Source organism: Scyliorhinus torazame, chromosome 3, assembly GCF_047496885.1.
Source record: "Scyliorhinus torazame isolate Kashiwa2021f chromosome 3, sScyTor2.1, whole genome shotgun sequence".
Classification (NCBI taxonomy): domain Eukaryota; kingdom Metazoa; phylum Chordata; class Chondrichthyes; order Carcharhiniformes; family Scyliorhinidae; genus Scyliorhinus; species Scyliorhinus torazame.
Window position 1 is genome coordinate 203,549,902 of NC_092709.1, and position 15,232 is coordinate 203,565,133.

General features: G+C 45.1%; 1 protein-coding gene across 5 annotated transcripts in view; it reads right to left on the reverse strand.

Moving 5' to 3' along the window:
• Positions 1-15,232, reverse strand: part of lnx1 (ligand of numb-protein X 1) — a 351,286-nt gene that overhangs the window by 69,361 nt on the left and 266,693 nt on the right. For all 5 annotated transcript variants that reach the window (XM_072496765.1, XM_072496762.1, XM_072496764.1 and 2 more), the window contains one exon: positions 5,973-6,101. In XM_072496765.1, coding sequence (XP_072352866.1) covers positions 5,973-6,101 — 129 coding nt within the window. The remainder of the gene's footprint in view (positions 1-5,972; positions 6,102-15,232) is intronic.

Consider the following 15,232-nt stretch of genomic DNA (forward strand, 5'->3'; position numbering starts at 1 on the left):
TCTGCACCCTCCTCACAGCTCACCCTCCCTCCCAACATGATTATTCACTTTTTATACACAAATTAATTGGAACTGTAAAAGCTGTCAAGGAACTGTTAAAAAGCTATCCAGCTGTCAAAGCTGTCCAGGAACTGTCAAAGCTGTCTAACTTGTCCACGAAGTATCAAAGCTGCCAAACCTGTCCAAGAAGTGTCAGTAACTTTCCAAGGATACTCGGTGATCTGGCACTAAGAGGGATAAGGTCAAAAGGTGGTCAGTGGTGGGGTAATGTCATGGGTTGACACGTGTTGACACTAAGTTGACATAGGGATAGGGGAAATAAGGGACAGGTTGAGGGCTACTGGTTGACATAGGGGGTATGACAGCAGTGGGGGATGGGTGGGGGCGATACCGGATGGTTCAAGTGTGATAGACCATGAGAGTGGGTGGGGCATGTGTTGGCATAGATTGGCATGGCTAGTGCATCACAAGTATGTGGGAAATTGAAGGGGGTGAGGCTTGGAGGAATGCTGTTTTCATTTATTTAATCACACTGCCAGAGCAGGCCTTAAATCCATCCCACTCTGAACCTGGCAGTTACATCTTCATTCTGGGGTCGCCTTCCACAATTCCTATTTCATCCATCCTCCCCTTCCTCCATCGAAAATCTGACCTGTGGGTGCCATTTTTATAGGTCAGAAGGTCAGCTTCAGTGAACCAGGAGGTCTCCCAACTCGGCGACCCCAACCATGGGATGAAAGTCCAGGTCGAAGTTGAAGTGTCTGACAGCAGCCATCTTCATGTCCTCTACCTCGCATACCAGGCTGTCCCTCAGTTGTCACAACCATCGCAGGATAACCTGTCGACATCTGAAAAACTACAGCCCTCTCTGTACAACTGCAGGTTACCATGGCATGAAGCTTTTATGCTACTGACTCGTTCCAAGCTTCTAGATATTTGCTAGTTTCCAATCACATATGTTTTAGCATAGGTTGGATATACAGCGTGTAAGGTAAAATTCCTACTACTATGCCAAGGAAATATGTCAAAGTTCCAACATCAGAAGACTAACCAATATGATTATTTTTATATTTTCCACAATTGTAATCCTTGTTCATTTTTTGATCATGTCCAACTTATATTAGATTTCCATTCAGTTTTGTGCTAGGAACCCAATTTCAATCAGAAATTGGATTAAGATTCGCCAACACACATTTCTTTCTAGCCCAGAGAAATAAACATTTATCTCAGAATTGAAATGGCAATCTCTGCAATAATATCCTGTTTATATCTAAATGCCTTCCCTGTTTACTTTATGCCTCTCAACTAAAATATTTTCCAACAGTAGTTACGATTCTGACCTGCCCAAAGAACAGGAAAAAAAAATGTTTAAAAATTCATTCATGGGATGTAGGTGTCGCTGGCTGGGCCAGCATTTATTGCCCATCCCTGAGGGCATTTAAGAGTCAACCACATTGCTGTGAATCTGGAGTCACATGTAGGACAGACCAGATAAGGACGACAGCCTTCTTTATTGAATTCAAATTTTACCATCTCCCAACGCGGGATTCGAACCCAGGTCTCCAGAGCATGACTCTGCGTCTCTGGATTACTAGTCCAGCGACAATAGCACTAAGCCACTGCCTTCCTCCATCAAAATGGAGTCCTGGGCCACATTTTGACCGTCCAACTTGATGGAATAAAACCCATGATAAGGAGTAGCACAGTGGCGCAGTGGTTAGCACCGCTGCCTCATGACACCTAGGACCTGGGTTCGGATCCCTGTCCTGGGTCACTATCTATGTGGAGTCTGCACATTCTCACTCCCATAACCCAAAGATGTGCAGGGTAGTGGATTGACCATGCTAAATTGCCCCTTAATTGGAAAGAAATGAATTGGGAGCTTTAAAACATTTTTTTAAAGTATAAAACCCACAAAGGGACTATGTGAAATGAGTTGAACAGTACAAGCACAACACTTAGCAGATGGTTCAAACTGTCCACAATGTTGTTGCAAGTTATGTTATTATAACTATAGGGATGACAGATGGAGGAAATTTCACATTAATTCAGTAGGAGATATTCTTATAAAGGTGGAGTTAAAGCACATTGGGATAGATTTTAAGATTCAGGCATCAGTTAACATCCAACAGTGCAGCACTCTTCTCATGACTAAATTACAAACCTAGATTATGCATTCAAGTCTACGTGGTGCGAGATGAACCCATACCCTTCTGGCTTAGAATCAAAGTCAACTATAATGGGCATGATGCAACCTTGGGGATGCCCCTAGGACCCCCTCTCCCCCAACCAGGCAGTGCTGCGTGGGCCAGACCCCTGGCAGTGCCAACTTGGCACCCGGGCATCTTGTCACTGCCAGCCTGGCACTCGGGAAGTGCCCCAGGCACTCTGGCAGTGCCATCCAGGGTGGCACTGCCAGGGTCCTCAGGTGGCACTGCCAGGGTGTCTGAGTATTTAAGTGAGCTGTCAGATCTGGATCACGCCCAGTGAGGGTGCGATCCAGTTTGCAACGCCTCGCGAGATTGTGTTGAATCCCGTGAGACATTTTGAGATTCAATGGTCTTGTCCCGACATCAAATTGGGCGCAGTGAGGCCGCTGAATCGCACCCATAGTCTTGTTACATTGATTTGCAAATGCTTGGGCTAACATTTACCTCAAAACTGAAAGATAGGACAATTTCCCCAGTGTGGACATCCTTCATTTCAAAAAGCCAATGTTTGAGAAAGCTTACCACTTCAATACAGATAATACTGAGAACAAACTATTTTATCTCGAGAATCTGACTAAATGGAAAATCATTTTATAAACATGTACTTGAAAGCTGAATAATTGCTGATAAAATCCAGGCCCAGAGCAGACACTGTTTATCTTGAAATACATCTGAGTACACTCAGCAACTCTCCACTGACATTTTTACATCACTGTCTAAGCCACACTTCCGGCAACTCTAACCTCTGTTAGTAATTTTCTGTAATAGGCATCAGCGTTAACTGACCTTCTTGTTGACGATGAGATAAATATTTGTAGACATTTAGTCTAATAAGCACTTCATTACAGAAGACCTGCACATAACTATCATTTTGTTGTCCCATGTCCTGAATTTCTGATAACAAAGTACGTGCTGTACTTTGCGAAGGAGTTGGGAAGCAGCAATTATAGAATAAAGCAATCTCCTTGAACAAACATTTTAATTAAAATTTTATTTTGTAATCTTTTCCCTCCATTTTTCTTCTACAGTCCCCTTGTGCCAGGAATTATCATTTGCATCCGTTGAAATTGTTGCCAAGTTCCTAATGGCCTGGATTTTTGCTCCAACCTCCTGGGTAGTGGGAGTCTGGGAATTTCCTGTTTTGCTGCACCCACCCAGAGAAAAAGTGGCCCAGATGACGGGATCTTTGTTTCAGGAGGAATACGTGCAAGTTGGGGCCGGATACAGATTGGAACCCCCACCACTGCTGAGTACTGAGGCAGGCAGTTTACAAAGCCCATCTTAGTTCTCTGTTGCTTTGTTCCAGTTATTTGTTTATGTATTAGGTCCTCTAGCCTTCACCCCTCATACACCCTCGCCAAATCACCTATTTCACATGTTCCACACATGCCAGCTCATTCCAACTCTATGACCCCTACCCATTACATTACCCTTTGCCGTTACACAATCCACGACAGCCAACCCAACATTGACAGACCTTATAGCCATATTGAGATGAAATAAAATACAGCCTTAGATATCTATTATAGCCTTCTCTATATATAAAAATGGTCCTAATCATGAAAGCCCACTGAATACATTAAATCCCCTCAAGTACTTAATCCCCTATCAATAGAAACAGTTGTATTTATAATCCTATCAAAGATAGCTATGGCTTTAATAACCTCTTTGAGCTATCAATCAAATTGTGAATTTATAACTCTCAACATTCTCCCTGTGTCTGCGTGGGTCTCACCCCCCACAACCCAAAAATATGTAGGGTAAGTGGATTGGCAACACTAAATTGCCCCTTAATTGGAAAATAATAATTGTGTACTCTAAATCTTCTTTAAAAATAGCTCCTAACTGTGATAATGATAGGTTTTGGAAAGCAGCCAAACATTAATAATGCCCTAATGATAGCATTAGGGTTGTGTTAACAAACAGTAATTGAAACTACTGGAATTGATACTTTTCAACTCTCTCACAGGCGCAGGGTTTGGAACATTCTGGCCATTCATGTTGGTGGAATCTTCCGGTCCCACCAATGGTCCATGCCTGCCGTGGGTTTCCCGGCGTGGAGGGATGCATTCAACAAGAAACCCCACTGACAATGGGAGGACCAGAAGATCCTGCCACCGACCAATGGCAGATCACTGCCACCGCTGCGAAACATGCAGTGTGTTGCATGTAAAATCCTACCCAGGCAGGTTTGATTTTGGCGCTTGCCCACACCTCATATTACAGGTGTGAGCTTGGAGGTGGGTGGGAAGGCACTGTGGTGCCCCCCTTCCAAAAGCATACCTGAGGGGGGTATGCAAAAGCCAACTCATAGTGTGTACTGTGACTCACACATAAGATGGGGCTTGACAGGATAGACACTGAGATGCTGTTTACTCGAATGGGAGCTTTTGACCACGGGACAACATCTCAGAATAAGAGGTCAATTAGTTACGATTGAGATGAGGAGAATTTCCTTCATTCATGGGGTTGTGAACCTTTTGAAATTGTCTACCTCAGTGGCTTATGGATGATCTGTTATTATTCGGGGCTCAGATGGACAATCAAAGGATGTCACAGAATTGTTACAGTGCAGAAGGAGGCCATTCGGCCGGTCATCTCTGCACCGGCTCTCTGAATGAACAATTCACTTTGTGCCATTCCCCCACCTTCTCGCCCATAAACCACACATTCTTTCTTTTCAGATAACAGTTTAATTCCCTTCTGAATGCTTCAATTGAACCTGCTTCCACTATATTCTCAGGCAGTGCATTCCGGACCATAACCATTTGCTACATCATTTGGCAGATTGCAGAGGCACTATTAGGCAGGGTTGCACATCTGTAACAGAGCGCCTGCCCTTCCATTTATAATTAACGGATAGAAAATATTAACCGCGCTCTCAATCTGTCCTGCCACTTTCAGTAACTTATGCACATTTACACCCAGGTCCCTCTGTTCCTGCATCCCCTTTAGAGTAGTATCCTTTATTTTCGATTGTCTCACCATTTTCTTCCTACTAAAATGAATCACTTCACAGATCTCCACATTGAGCATTGTCTGTCACTTGTCCACCCATTCCACCAACATGTCTATGTCCCTTTCTAAGTTATACACTGGAATCCCCACAGTTCACAATGCTTCTGAGTTTTATATGTTTTGCATCATCATATGTGAACTGGCAGGAAAGTGGAGCTCAGGCAGAAGATCAGCCTTGATTGTATGAATGGTGGAGCAGATTTGAGGCGTCATATGGCCCACATCAGTTTCTATTTCTTTTGTTCTTACAACAGATTGCCAGGTGCAGTTGAGTAATATATTAATGATACAAAATCTCCCCAACAGCATCTGGGATAAATATTTGGCTTTATGCTATGGGTGTAATGCACCACCTGGACAGAGCAAGGGGGGGGGGGGGGGGGGGGAGGGAGGAAGCTGTAGAGGGAAGATTACTCATCTGGAGCCTCCCTTATTTTCTTTCCATTAATTTAAATGGAAGGGCAGGGGTTCTGTTACAGGTGTGCAGCCCTGCCCAATATTGCACTCTGCAAAGTGCCAAATTATGCTTTATCCCCCAACAGGAAAGGAGAGATTTTATTTATTTTTTGTCTGAAGGCTTTGGTTCCAATTTCTAAGACAATTAAAAATATTACTAATACCTGCTGCTCAATATATCATACATTTGGTGATAGAAGATATATCTCAATCGGAATTAGACAGAGCTATAACAATTCAATCCTTCCAACTGTATCAGGAAGGACAATAGGAAATCTTTGCCCTTACCTTGTTGTGAAAGTTTCTTTCATGAGAGCTGACTGGACTACTGCTGTTCCAGGCACTCTCTTCCAAGATATCACAGGTCTGTTCTCTGGTCTTTCTCGAGACAACAAAATGGACTCTATCCTCGCTTACCTAAATTATGATATATAAATGCAAGTCAAACAAAGAAAGGAATCTAGCAAGCACATTACGCACTAGAATTTCCACACAGCAACTTTAGGTAAAGAAACAGAACATACCAAACATCGGTGTAAAACGGGATTCTCAGGTGTTTCTTCACATTACAAAATTAAAATACACTGGCCCATTCGTGATGTCGATAATTATTTTACCGAAATGGTCCGATTCTAAAATTGTTCTCGGTCTGTTTACTCTCTTCCCACATTTTACTTTGAAATATTTTTATTAGCATTTTCAATTATGTATCCAGTTGCATTCTGTGTTTGATATATCCAGGACATGCGATTCTTTTATATATATTTACATTTTGCGACCATATGTCTTGGTGCGCTATCCTCTCCCCACCCCCCCTCCCCGCCCCCAAGCCCCCCTTGATATCCTCCCTGTTTGCTCGGGGGTGTACTCCCCCTTGCTTCTGCTCTCCCCTTCCCCCCCCTTCTTTCCTTCGTGCTTTTTTGCTGTGTCCCTCTTCCCACATTTTGAAGTCAGTTCAAGTCCTGCAATTGTTCATTGATAAAATCTGAAATGATCAAACTGTCCTGAACTGGTTACGTTGGTTTCAAAACAATGGTTAGAAAATTAATGTAAAAAATAATCACTCATTGAGACTAGACAGCGGACCACACAGAAAACAGAAACTGAAGGCAAACAAATCTACAATTTGTAACAAGAATTCAGTGAAATTATCTTTTGTATCACTTTTGCAGGATCAATCTTGTAGATGGTATGTCTGAAATAACTCATTAAATTTGCTGTTTTAAACATACTGCACATCATAAATTATGCTTTGAAAATTTCAGTTGTTAAACTTAAAAAGGAATTGGTCTGCTTCAATATATCAATTACCCATTAAAACCTGATTTGTGAAGCACCTATTAATTCAATCTTACCTTTTAAATAGATCCTTATGGTTCAGATAAACGAATTACTGCTGAGTAGTGTAGCTGGAGGACAATAAAATTGAATTGATGGCTGGGCTTGAGTGCCATAAGGCATATTATAATGTCAGGGCTGTGTCTTCCCATGCACTCCAGTTACTTGAGTAGAGGTGGGTAAAGGTTTACAGCAACTTATACAATTTTAGCTTTTTTTTAAAAAAAAGAGTGCAGCTTAATTTAATTTGTTAAGTAAACAAAACTGCAAGCAGCAAAATATTTTGGAATTGTGTAGAATTAATATGTTATCAAATCAGTTTCAATCATTAGAATATCTCTGAATCTGCTTAGAATCTGTTTAACATCAAAACTTTAAGAGGTTCTTTAAGAAGTCACTTTGAAATCCACCATTTAGGAACATTGAACAAATCCAAAACTCTCCAATACTGATGTACAATTTTTTCTGAATGCTTACACTACAACTAACAAGTAGCTATTTTAATATTACCCATCATCAATAATGGCTGCCATTACTGCAGATTTGTTTTTATTTCTGTGGCAATCTAGTTATTTTCTGGTGTTTCGGCCAGCATGGCGGCACAGTGGTTAGCACTGCTGACTCACAGCGCCAGGGACCCAGGTTTGATTCTGGCCTTGGGTGACTGTTTGTGTGGAGTCTGAATGTTCCCCAGTGTCTGTGTGGGTTTCCTCCCACAGTACAAAGATGTGCAGGTTAGGTGGATTGACCATGATCAATGTGTGGGGTTACAAGGATAGGGTGGGGAAGTGGGCCTAGGTGGAGTGTTCTTTCAAAGAGATGTACAGGCTCAATGGGCTGAATGGTCTCCTTCTGCAATACAGGGATTCTATGGATTGTGCTTTGGGCTGTGTGCTTGTAATTACTTTCAGTGCCAATGGTTTAGTTCTGATTGACGGGGAGAAGGCAGGAGAATGGGGATGAGAACCATATCAGCCATGATTGAATGGCGGAGCAGTCCTGATGGACCAAATGGCCTAATTCTGCTCATATCTTATGGTTATATGATTTCAAGGTCTGAATAGGTGCTACTCTTGTTCGTGTCTCTGATATTGATAATTGTATGAGCAGCACAACAATTTAATTGTGGTTGAACAGCTGCAGATCCATCTGTCCTCTCCGAGGTCTCTCACTGAAATACATGGGGCTGGATTCACCGTTTCGGAGGCTAAGTGCCCACGCCGGTGTTGGAACTGTGGCATTTTACAATGGAAGAATCGGCGCCGAACCCTCACTGATCCTGCCACCGGTGAGGGGCTAGCCGTGCCGAATAAAACTCCCGGCTCCCACGATCTAAACGCCTGGAGAATGGTCAGGTCCATGGCCGCGCATGTGCACAGCGATGACCTGCAGCGGTTGTGCTGTAAAACATGGCGCCGGCCTTGCGCGGACCCGACCTGCCAGATAGTGCCACTTATATCCCTCCCTTACTTTCATATGGCCCAACTCTGACTTTTCCCTTCCTCAACTTCTTTACCTCCATCTTTGAGATAGATTACGCTATTTACTACAAGCTTTCACAACAACACGATTATAGCTCTCCCCATTCCATTCCCTTTATGGATTCAATTTCCCTTTTCCAGTTTTGCCATCGTATTTGCTTTGATATTACTTTTCACCCTGACTTCTGGAATTTTATTTTCTCCTCAGATAAGAAGTTCTCTCCAATAGGGCCCTCAACTATGCTTCTTCCATTCGCCATTGTTCCATCCTGACCCCTTCTCCCTATCAGAATCATGTTTAGGGACTCTCTCACAAGTCAATAGATCATCATCCACCTTCCATCTCTGTCGTGTTGGGTGTTCCGATGCACAAATGATCCAACACGGCTGTAGATGGTACAACTCTGTTTTATTGTCTTAACAACGACAACTACTAACTGCTGGCTTGGGTACGTGCTTCACCAGCTAACCTGTGGACCCAGCCCTATCACTATCTTAGTGAGGCACTCAGCACATGGTCTATGTCTGAGTGGCACGCTGTGAGCTCTGTGCTCTGAGTTATCTCCTGGTAGAATGAGCGGGAACTGTGGTGTTCCCTGTTTTATAGTGTGTGTGCTCTCACTGATGATTGGCTGCGATGTTATGTGTGTGCTGGTTGGTCCAACTACCTGTCCATCAGTGTGTGTGTGTGATTGCACCATGATATGTTAATGTGGATATCATGACAATCTCCAATGGGATTTCACCACCAAACACATTTGTAATACAAACTCTCTTTCCCCTGGCACCTTCTCATGTAAGTGCAGGGAATGAAACATCTGTCCTTTCCCCTCTTCCTACAACATTGCCATTCAGGGCTCCAAACACTCCTGCATGAGACATTGGTTTACACCTAAGACTGTATTTCCTGCTCACTATGTGCATCCTCTGTATCAGGGAGGTCAAACATAAATTAGGTGATTGCACTGCTGAATACACCCATTCTGTCTGCAAGTGTGACCTTAACGTCACATCCCACCCATACTTGGACCTCTGTATTCTCTACACTGTTCCAATGAAACTCAATGAAAGCTTGAGGAGCAGCATCCCAAGTTTCCATGAGGTACTTCACAGCCTTGTGATCTTGTTTTGATTTGAACCAGTTCAGATCATTGCCATTTTCTCTTTGTGCTGCAGTAGGAGGGGTGTTCTAGCATATCCAGCAATGGGAGAGGTTGTAGGTTGCTGCTTAAGGGAACCCCATGGTCAGCATGGAACATTTGTATCTTTGGTGCCATCTGCTTTTTCCCCCCCAACATGCTCCCAGATCACAGGAGCCATTTTCCAGATTTTCCAAACTTCACTTTCCAAGATGCACTTCTGCTTTCTGTTGGCCACAGCATTTCTCTACCTCCTGATTTGCTGAACCACATCTGCAACTCCACCTTCGATATCCTTGCCCCCAATATAACAATTCCCTTCTTTCACTCTGCCAAGGCCCTCATCTCCCTGAACTTCGAGGGACAAGGGACTTGAATGGATATGGTGGAAAACTGATTTATTCACCTACTGCCAGATCTGGCTGGACCACATAAGCTACTATTGGATCCTGTTAATCTTTAATAAAACTGCTCACTATCTGAAAAGATAACTCACTGGTTCTTTTCTGCAAACCATCTTCTTCAAACACTTACCCCCATCTCCCCCACCTTCACCAATACATGTGAGGAGCTTGTGGATATTCTTAGATAAGATCAATGCTATCTAATAATCTGCTTCTATTGTGTCCCCCTCTTCCATTCGCCCACCAGCCCAAACATCCTCTAAAGCAACCTCTGCCCCAACTCTGAATTTCTATATTTCTCTAGTTTCTTTCCTATTTCCTTTCATGCCCTCACTAAACTCATCTGCTCCTTGAGAACCAACTCCTGCTCCCTTAATCCTATCCCATGAAACTGCCGATCACTCAACTTCCATCCTCCCATGTTAGCTGACATTGTGAATGGATCTTTCTCACTTCAGGAGTTGACCGTCTCTCTTTTCATCTGCCATCATCAATGCTCCCCTCAAAAAAACAACCCTTGAGTGCACCATCTTTGTAAACTACTGTTCCATCTCCAACCTTTTATTCAAAGTCTTTCAATGTGTCATCATCTGTTAAGTCCATTTCCTGGAACTCCCTTCCACAGTACTCAAATGGCTCTTATCAAAGTCACAAATGACATCCTATTTGAATGGGTTAAACAACCCTCCTCATCCATCCTAACTTGCCTGCAGCTTTTCCCATGGTTCACACTGATCTCCTCCAATGCCTCTCCACTGTCATCCACCTGGGTGGGACTGCTCTCATGTTATTCCTTTCTTATCTGGCCAATCATAGCCAAAGAGTCACTTTGCAATGGGTTCTCTTCCTGTTCTCGCAAAGTAACCTCTGGCGTCCCCCTACAGGTCGATCCTTGGACACTCCTATTTCTTATTTACATTCTGCCTCTTGGTGACATCATCCAAAAGTACAGTGTTAGTTTTCACATTTGTGCTGATGACACCCAGCTCTACCTCACCACCACCTCTCTCGATTCCTTCACAGTTGCTAAATCATCAGGCTTCTTATCTGACATTTAGTACTGGACGAACAAAACTTTCCTCCAATTAAATATTGGAATGACTGGAGGACTTCTGGTGACGGCATGTAGGTGGAGGTCGCACGTTGGGTGGCTCCTGCTCGAGGCTCTGGTTTTTGGACTTTAATGCCCGGTTTGGGAAGCAGTTTTTTATCGAGCTGGTGCAGGAAGGTATAAGGAAGGTGGGCGATGTCGACGACCCAGAAGAAGGACACTGGAAAGGAGGGGGCGAGCGAAGGTTCGCTGTCGGGTGAGTCCGGCTGGAGGAAAGATGATGGCGACTGGATCGCTGGGTGGGCCGCTCTCCTCACAGTGGAAACTCTGACCGAGGTGATGGCTGGAGAATTTGAGAGGCAGTTCACTAAGCATATGGAGGTGCTGCGGAAGGAGATGATGTCTCTGAATGTAGTTGCTAAGATACTGGCAAAGGTGTTAGTGTCAAGGTTGGAAGGGTGTCTCCCGAAGGTGATTGGGGAGGATCAGACCGGGTTTGTGAAGGGAAGGCAGTTGTTCTTGAAAGTGAGGAGGTTGTTGAATGTGGTCCTGTCTCTGGTGGAGGGAAGGGAGATGGAGGTGGTGGTGGCACTGGACACAGAGAAGCCGTCTGATCGGGTAGAGTGGGGTTACTTGATGAAAATGAAGTGAAATGAAATGAATGAAATGAAAATGAAATGAATGAAAATCGCTTATTGTCACAAGTAGGCTTCAAATGAAGTTACTGTGAAAAGCCCCTAGTGGCCACATTCCGGCGCCTGTTCGGGGAGGCTGTTCCGGGAATGCCTGTACTGGAGAGATTTGGAACTGGGCCGAGGTTTGTGGCGTGAGTCCGGCTGTTGTATAAGGAACAGCTGACGAATGTGCGCACTAACAGCATTAACTCGTGGTACTTTGCACTGCACCGGAGTAGGAGACAGAGATGTCCTATGTCCCCCCCTCCTGTTTGCATTTGCTATAGAAAAGGGGATGGAGAAAAGGATGTCCTTATACGCCGATGATCTGCTGTTGTACATCTGTTGTACACTCCTTGGGGAGGTGATTCACGAGCTTAGAGGAGCTGGGAGAGAAGTATGGGTTGCCGTAGGGGAAAGGGTTTAATTATATGCAGGTTCGGGACTTTGAAGTGAAGGTCTCTCGACCATCCCAATAGCACTGGCCTCCTTGTAGCTGGAGGAGGTGCAGTGCGGGGGGGTCGATTCAGCGATCTTCGGGGGGAATCCTGGAGGCGAGCAGGGTGTCCATGGAGGGGATTAAGGCGAAGTGGGAGGAGGAGTTGCAGGTGGTGCTGGAAGAGGGGTTGTGGTGTGAGGTGCTGTGGAGGGTGAATGCCTCAACTTCCTCTGCGAGGTTGGGGCTGATATAGCTGAAGGAAGTGTACAGGACGCACCTCACAGAATCAAGGATGAGCCGGCTGTTAGAGGGGGTGGAGGAGATCTGTGAGCGATGTGGGAGGGGTCCCGCGAACCATGTTCATGTGTTTTGGTCCGGCCCGAAGCCGGAAAGGTTTTGGAGGACGACGTTCAGCACAATTTTGGGGGTCTTGCATGTGGATGTGGAGCCCCGTCCACTAGAAACCATATTGGGGGTGTTGGACTGGCTTAGCCTTTGCCTCGCTAATCGCTGGTAGGCTGGTCCTCTTAGGGTGGAGAGCAGCCTCTCCACCCTGTGCCTCGGCATGGCAGGGGGACGTGCTGGAGGTTTTGACCCTGGAGAAGGTGAAGTTTGAGCTGAAGGGGGGGGGGGGGGGGTGAAGGAGGGTTTCAGCAATTGTTGCCGCTTGTTCATCAGGCACTTTCGGGAGTTGGATACCATTTACTGCTGTGGGGGATCTGGGGGGGGGTTTGTTTGTTTAGGGTTGTTTTTGTATTGTGAGATTCTGTTGAATAAAAATACTTACAATATTGGGAAGACTGAAGCTATTGATTCCAGTCCAGACTCCAAACCCTAGTAACAGCTCGATGCCTCTCTCCCCGGCAACTGCCTGAGACTAAAGCCGACTGTTCACAACCTTTGTGTAATATCTGACCTAGAGATGAGCTTCCAACCACATATTAGCACCATCAGTAAGGCCATTTATTAACACCACTGTGGTGATGTGCATCACTGTAAATACATGTAAGCTAGACAAACACTAGAAGGAGCACCAGAAACATCGCACACACATACTCAACCAATAGATAAGTTAGATGGGAGGCAACCAATGGACATTCACGATACACAAGGAGGTGACACGACCACAGGGGGGCATTACACCAACCCATACATAAAGGACACCACACACATGATCTGCCCCTTCGGCCAGTGGAGACAGTCAGCGAGGAGAGGCACAGGGTTGATTCATTATCACACCCACCACGTGGAAGACAGCAGCTGGTTAGTCAGTTTAGGTAGCTATAATAGGATTAGGAGTAGTGTCGAACTCAAGTTATAAAAGTGTACATAGAGTAAATAAATGAGTTGAAGTTATTTACACGTCTCGACCTTCCTTGACAAATGCAACACAAGGAAGCCGCTTATGTTACAAAGGAAACATAACAAAACAACCACCATAACATTCCTTAACTTTTCCCTAATCTCAGCCTAACTGCTGTTGAAACTCTGGTCTGCTTTTGTTACCTCCAGATTCGACTATTCCAACACAGTCTTGGCGGCCTCCAACCTTTTTCCCAATAAGGCCATCCAAACTTCTGCTGCCTGTTGTCTTAACTCACACCAAGTCCCACTCTCCTATCAGCTCTTTGCTGGCTGACGCACACTGGCAACCAATGAAGCAATACCTCGATTTAAAAGCTTTCATCCTTGTTCTCAAATCCCTTCATGATTTGAGCCTGGTCCCTCCCTAACTCTGCATATCCCCCAGCCCCACAACCTTTTCTCACTAACTCTGTATATCCCCCAGCCCCACAACCTTCTCTCCCTAACTCTGTATATCCTCCAGCCTCACAACCTTCTATCCCTAACTCTGTATATCTTCCAGTCCCACAACCTTCTCTCCCTAACTCTGTATATCCTCCAGCCCCAAAACCTTCTCTCCCTAACTCTGTATAACCCCCAGCCCCACAACCTTCTCTCCCTAACTCTGTATATCCTCCAGCCTCACAACCTTCTCTCCCTAACTCTGTATATCCTCCAGCCTCGCAACCTTCTCTCCCTAACTCTGTGTATCCTCCAGCCCCACAACCTTCTCTCCCTAACTCCGTATATCCTCCAGCCCCACAACCTTCTCTCCCTAACTCTGTATATCCCCCAGCCCCACAACCTTCTCTCCCTAACTCTGTATATCCCCCAGCCTCACAACCTTCTCTCCCTAACGCTGTATATCCTCCAACCTCACAGCCGTCTCTCCCTAACTCTGTATATCCCCCAGCCTCACAACCGTCTCTCCCTAACTCTGTATATCCTCCTGCCCCACAACCGTCTCTCCCTAACTCTGTATATCCCCCAGCCCCACAACCTTCTCTCCCTAACTCTGTATATCCTCCAGCCCCATAACCTTCTCTCCCTAACTCTCTATATCCCCCAGCCCCACAACCTTCTCTCCCTAACTCTGTATATCCTCCAGCCTCACAACCTTCTCTCCCTAACTCTGTATATCCCCCAGCCCCACAACATTCTCTCCCTAACTCTGTATATCCTCCAGCCTCACAACCTTCTCTCACTAACTCTGTATATCCTCCAGCCTCACAACCTTCGCTCCCTAACTCTGTATATCCTCCAGCCCCACAACCGTCTCCCTCACTAACTCTGTATATCCTCCAGCCCCACAAACTTATCTCCCTAACTCTGTAAATCTTCCAGCCCCACATTCTCTCCCTAACTCTGTATATCCTCCAGCCCCACAACCTTCTCTCCCTAACTCTGTATATCCTCCAGCCTCACAACCTTCTCTCCCTAACACTGTATATCCCCCAGCCCCACAACGTTCTCTCCCTAACTCTGTATATCCCCCCAGCCCCATAACATTCTCTCCCTAACTCTGTATATCCCCCAGGCCCATAACATTCTCTCCCTAACTCTGTATATCCCCCAGCCCCACAACATTCTCTCCCTAACTCTGTATATCCTTCAGCCCCACAATCGTCTCCCTCCGTAACTCTGTCTATCCTCCAGCCCCACAATCTTCTCTCCCAAA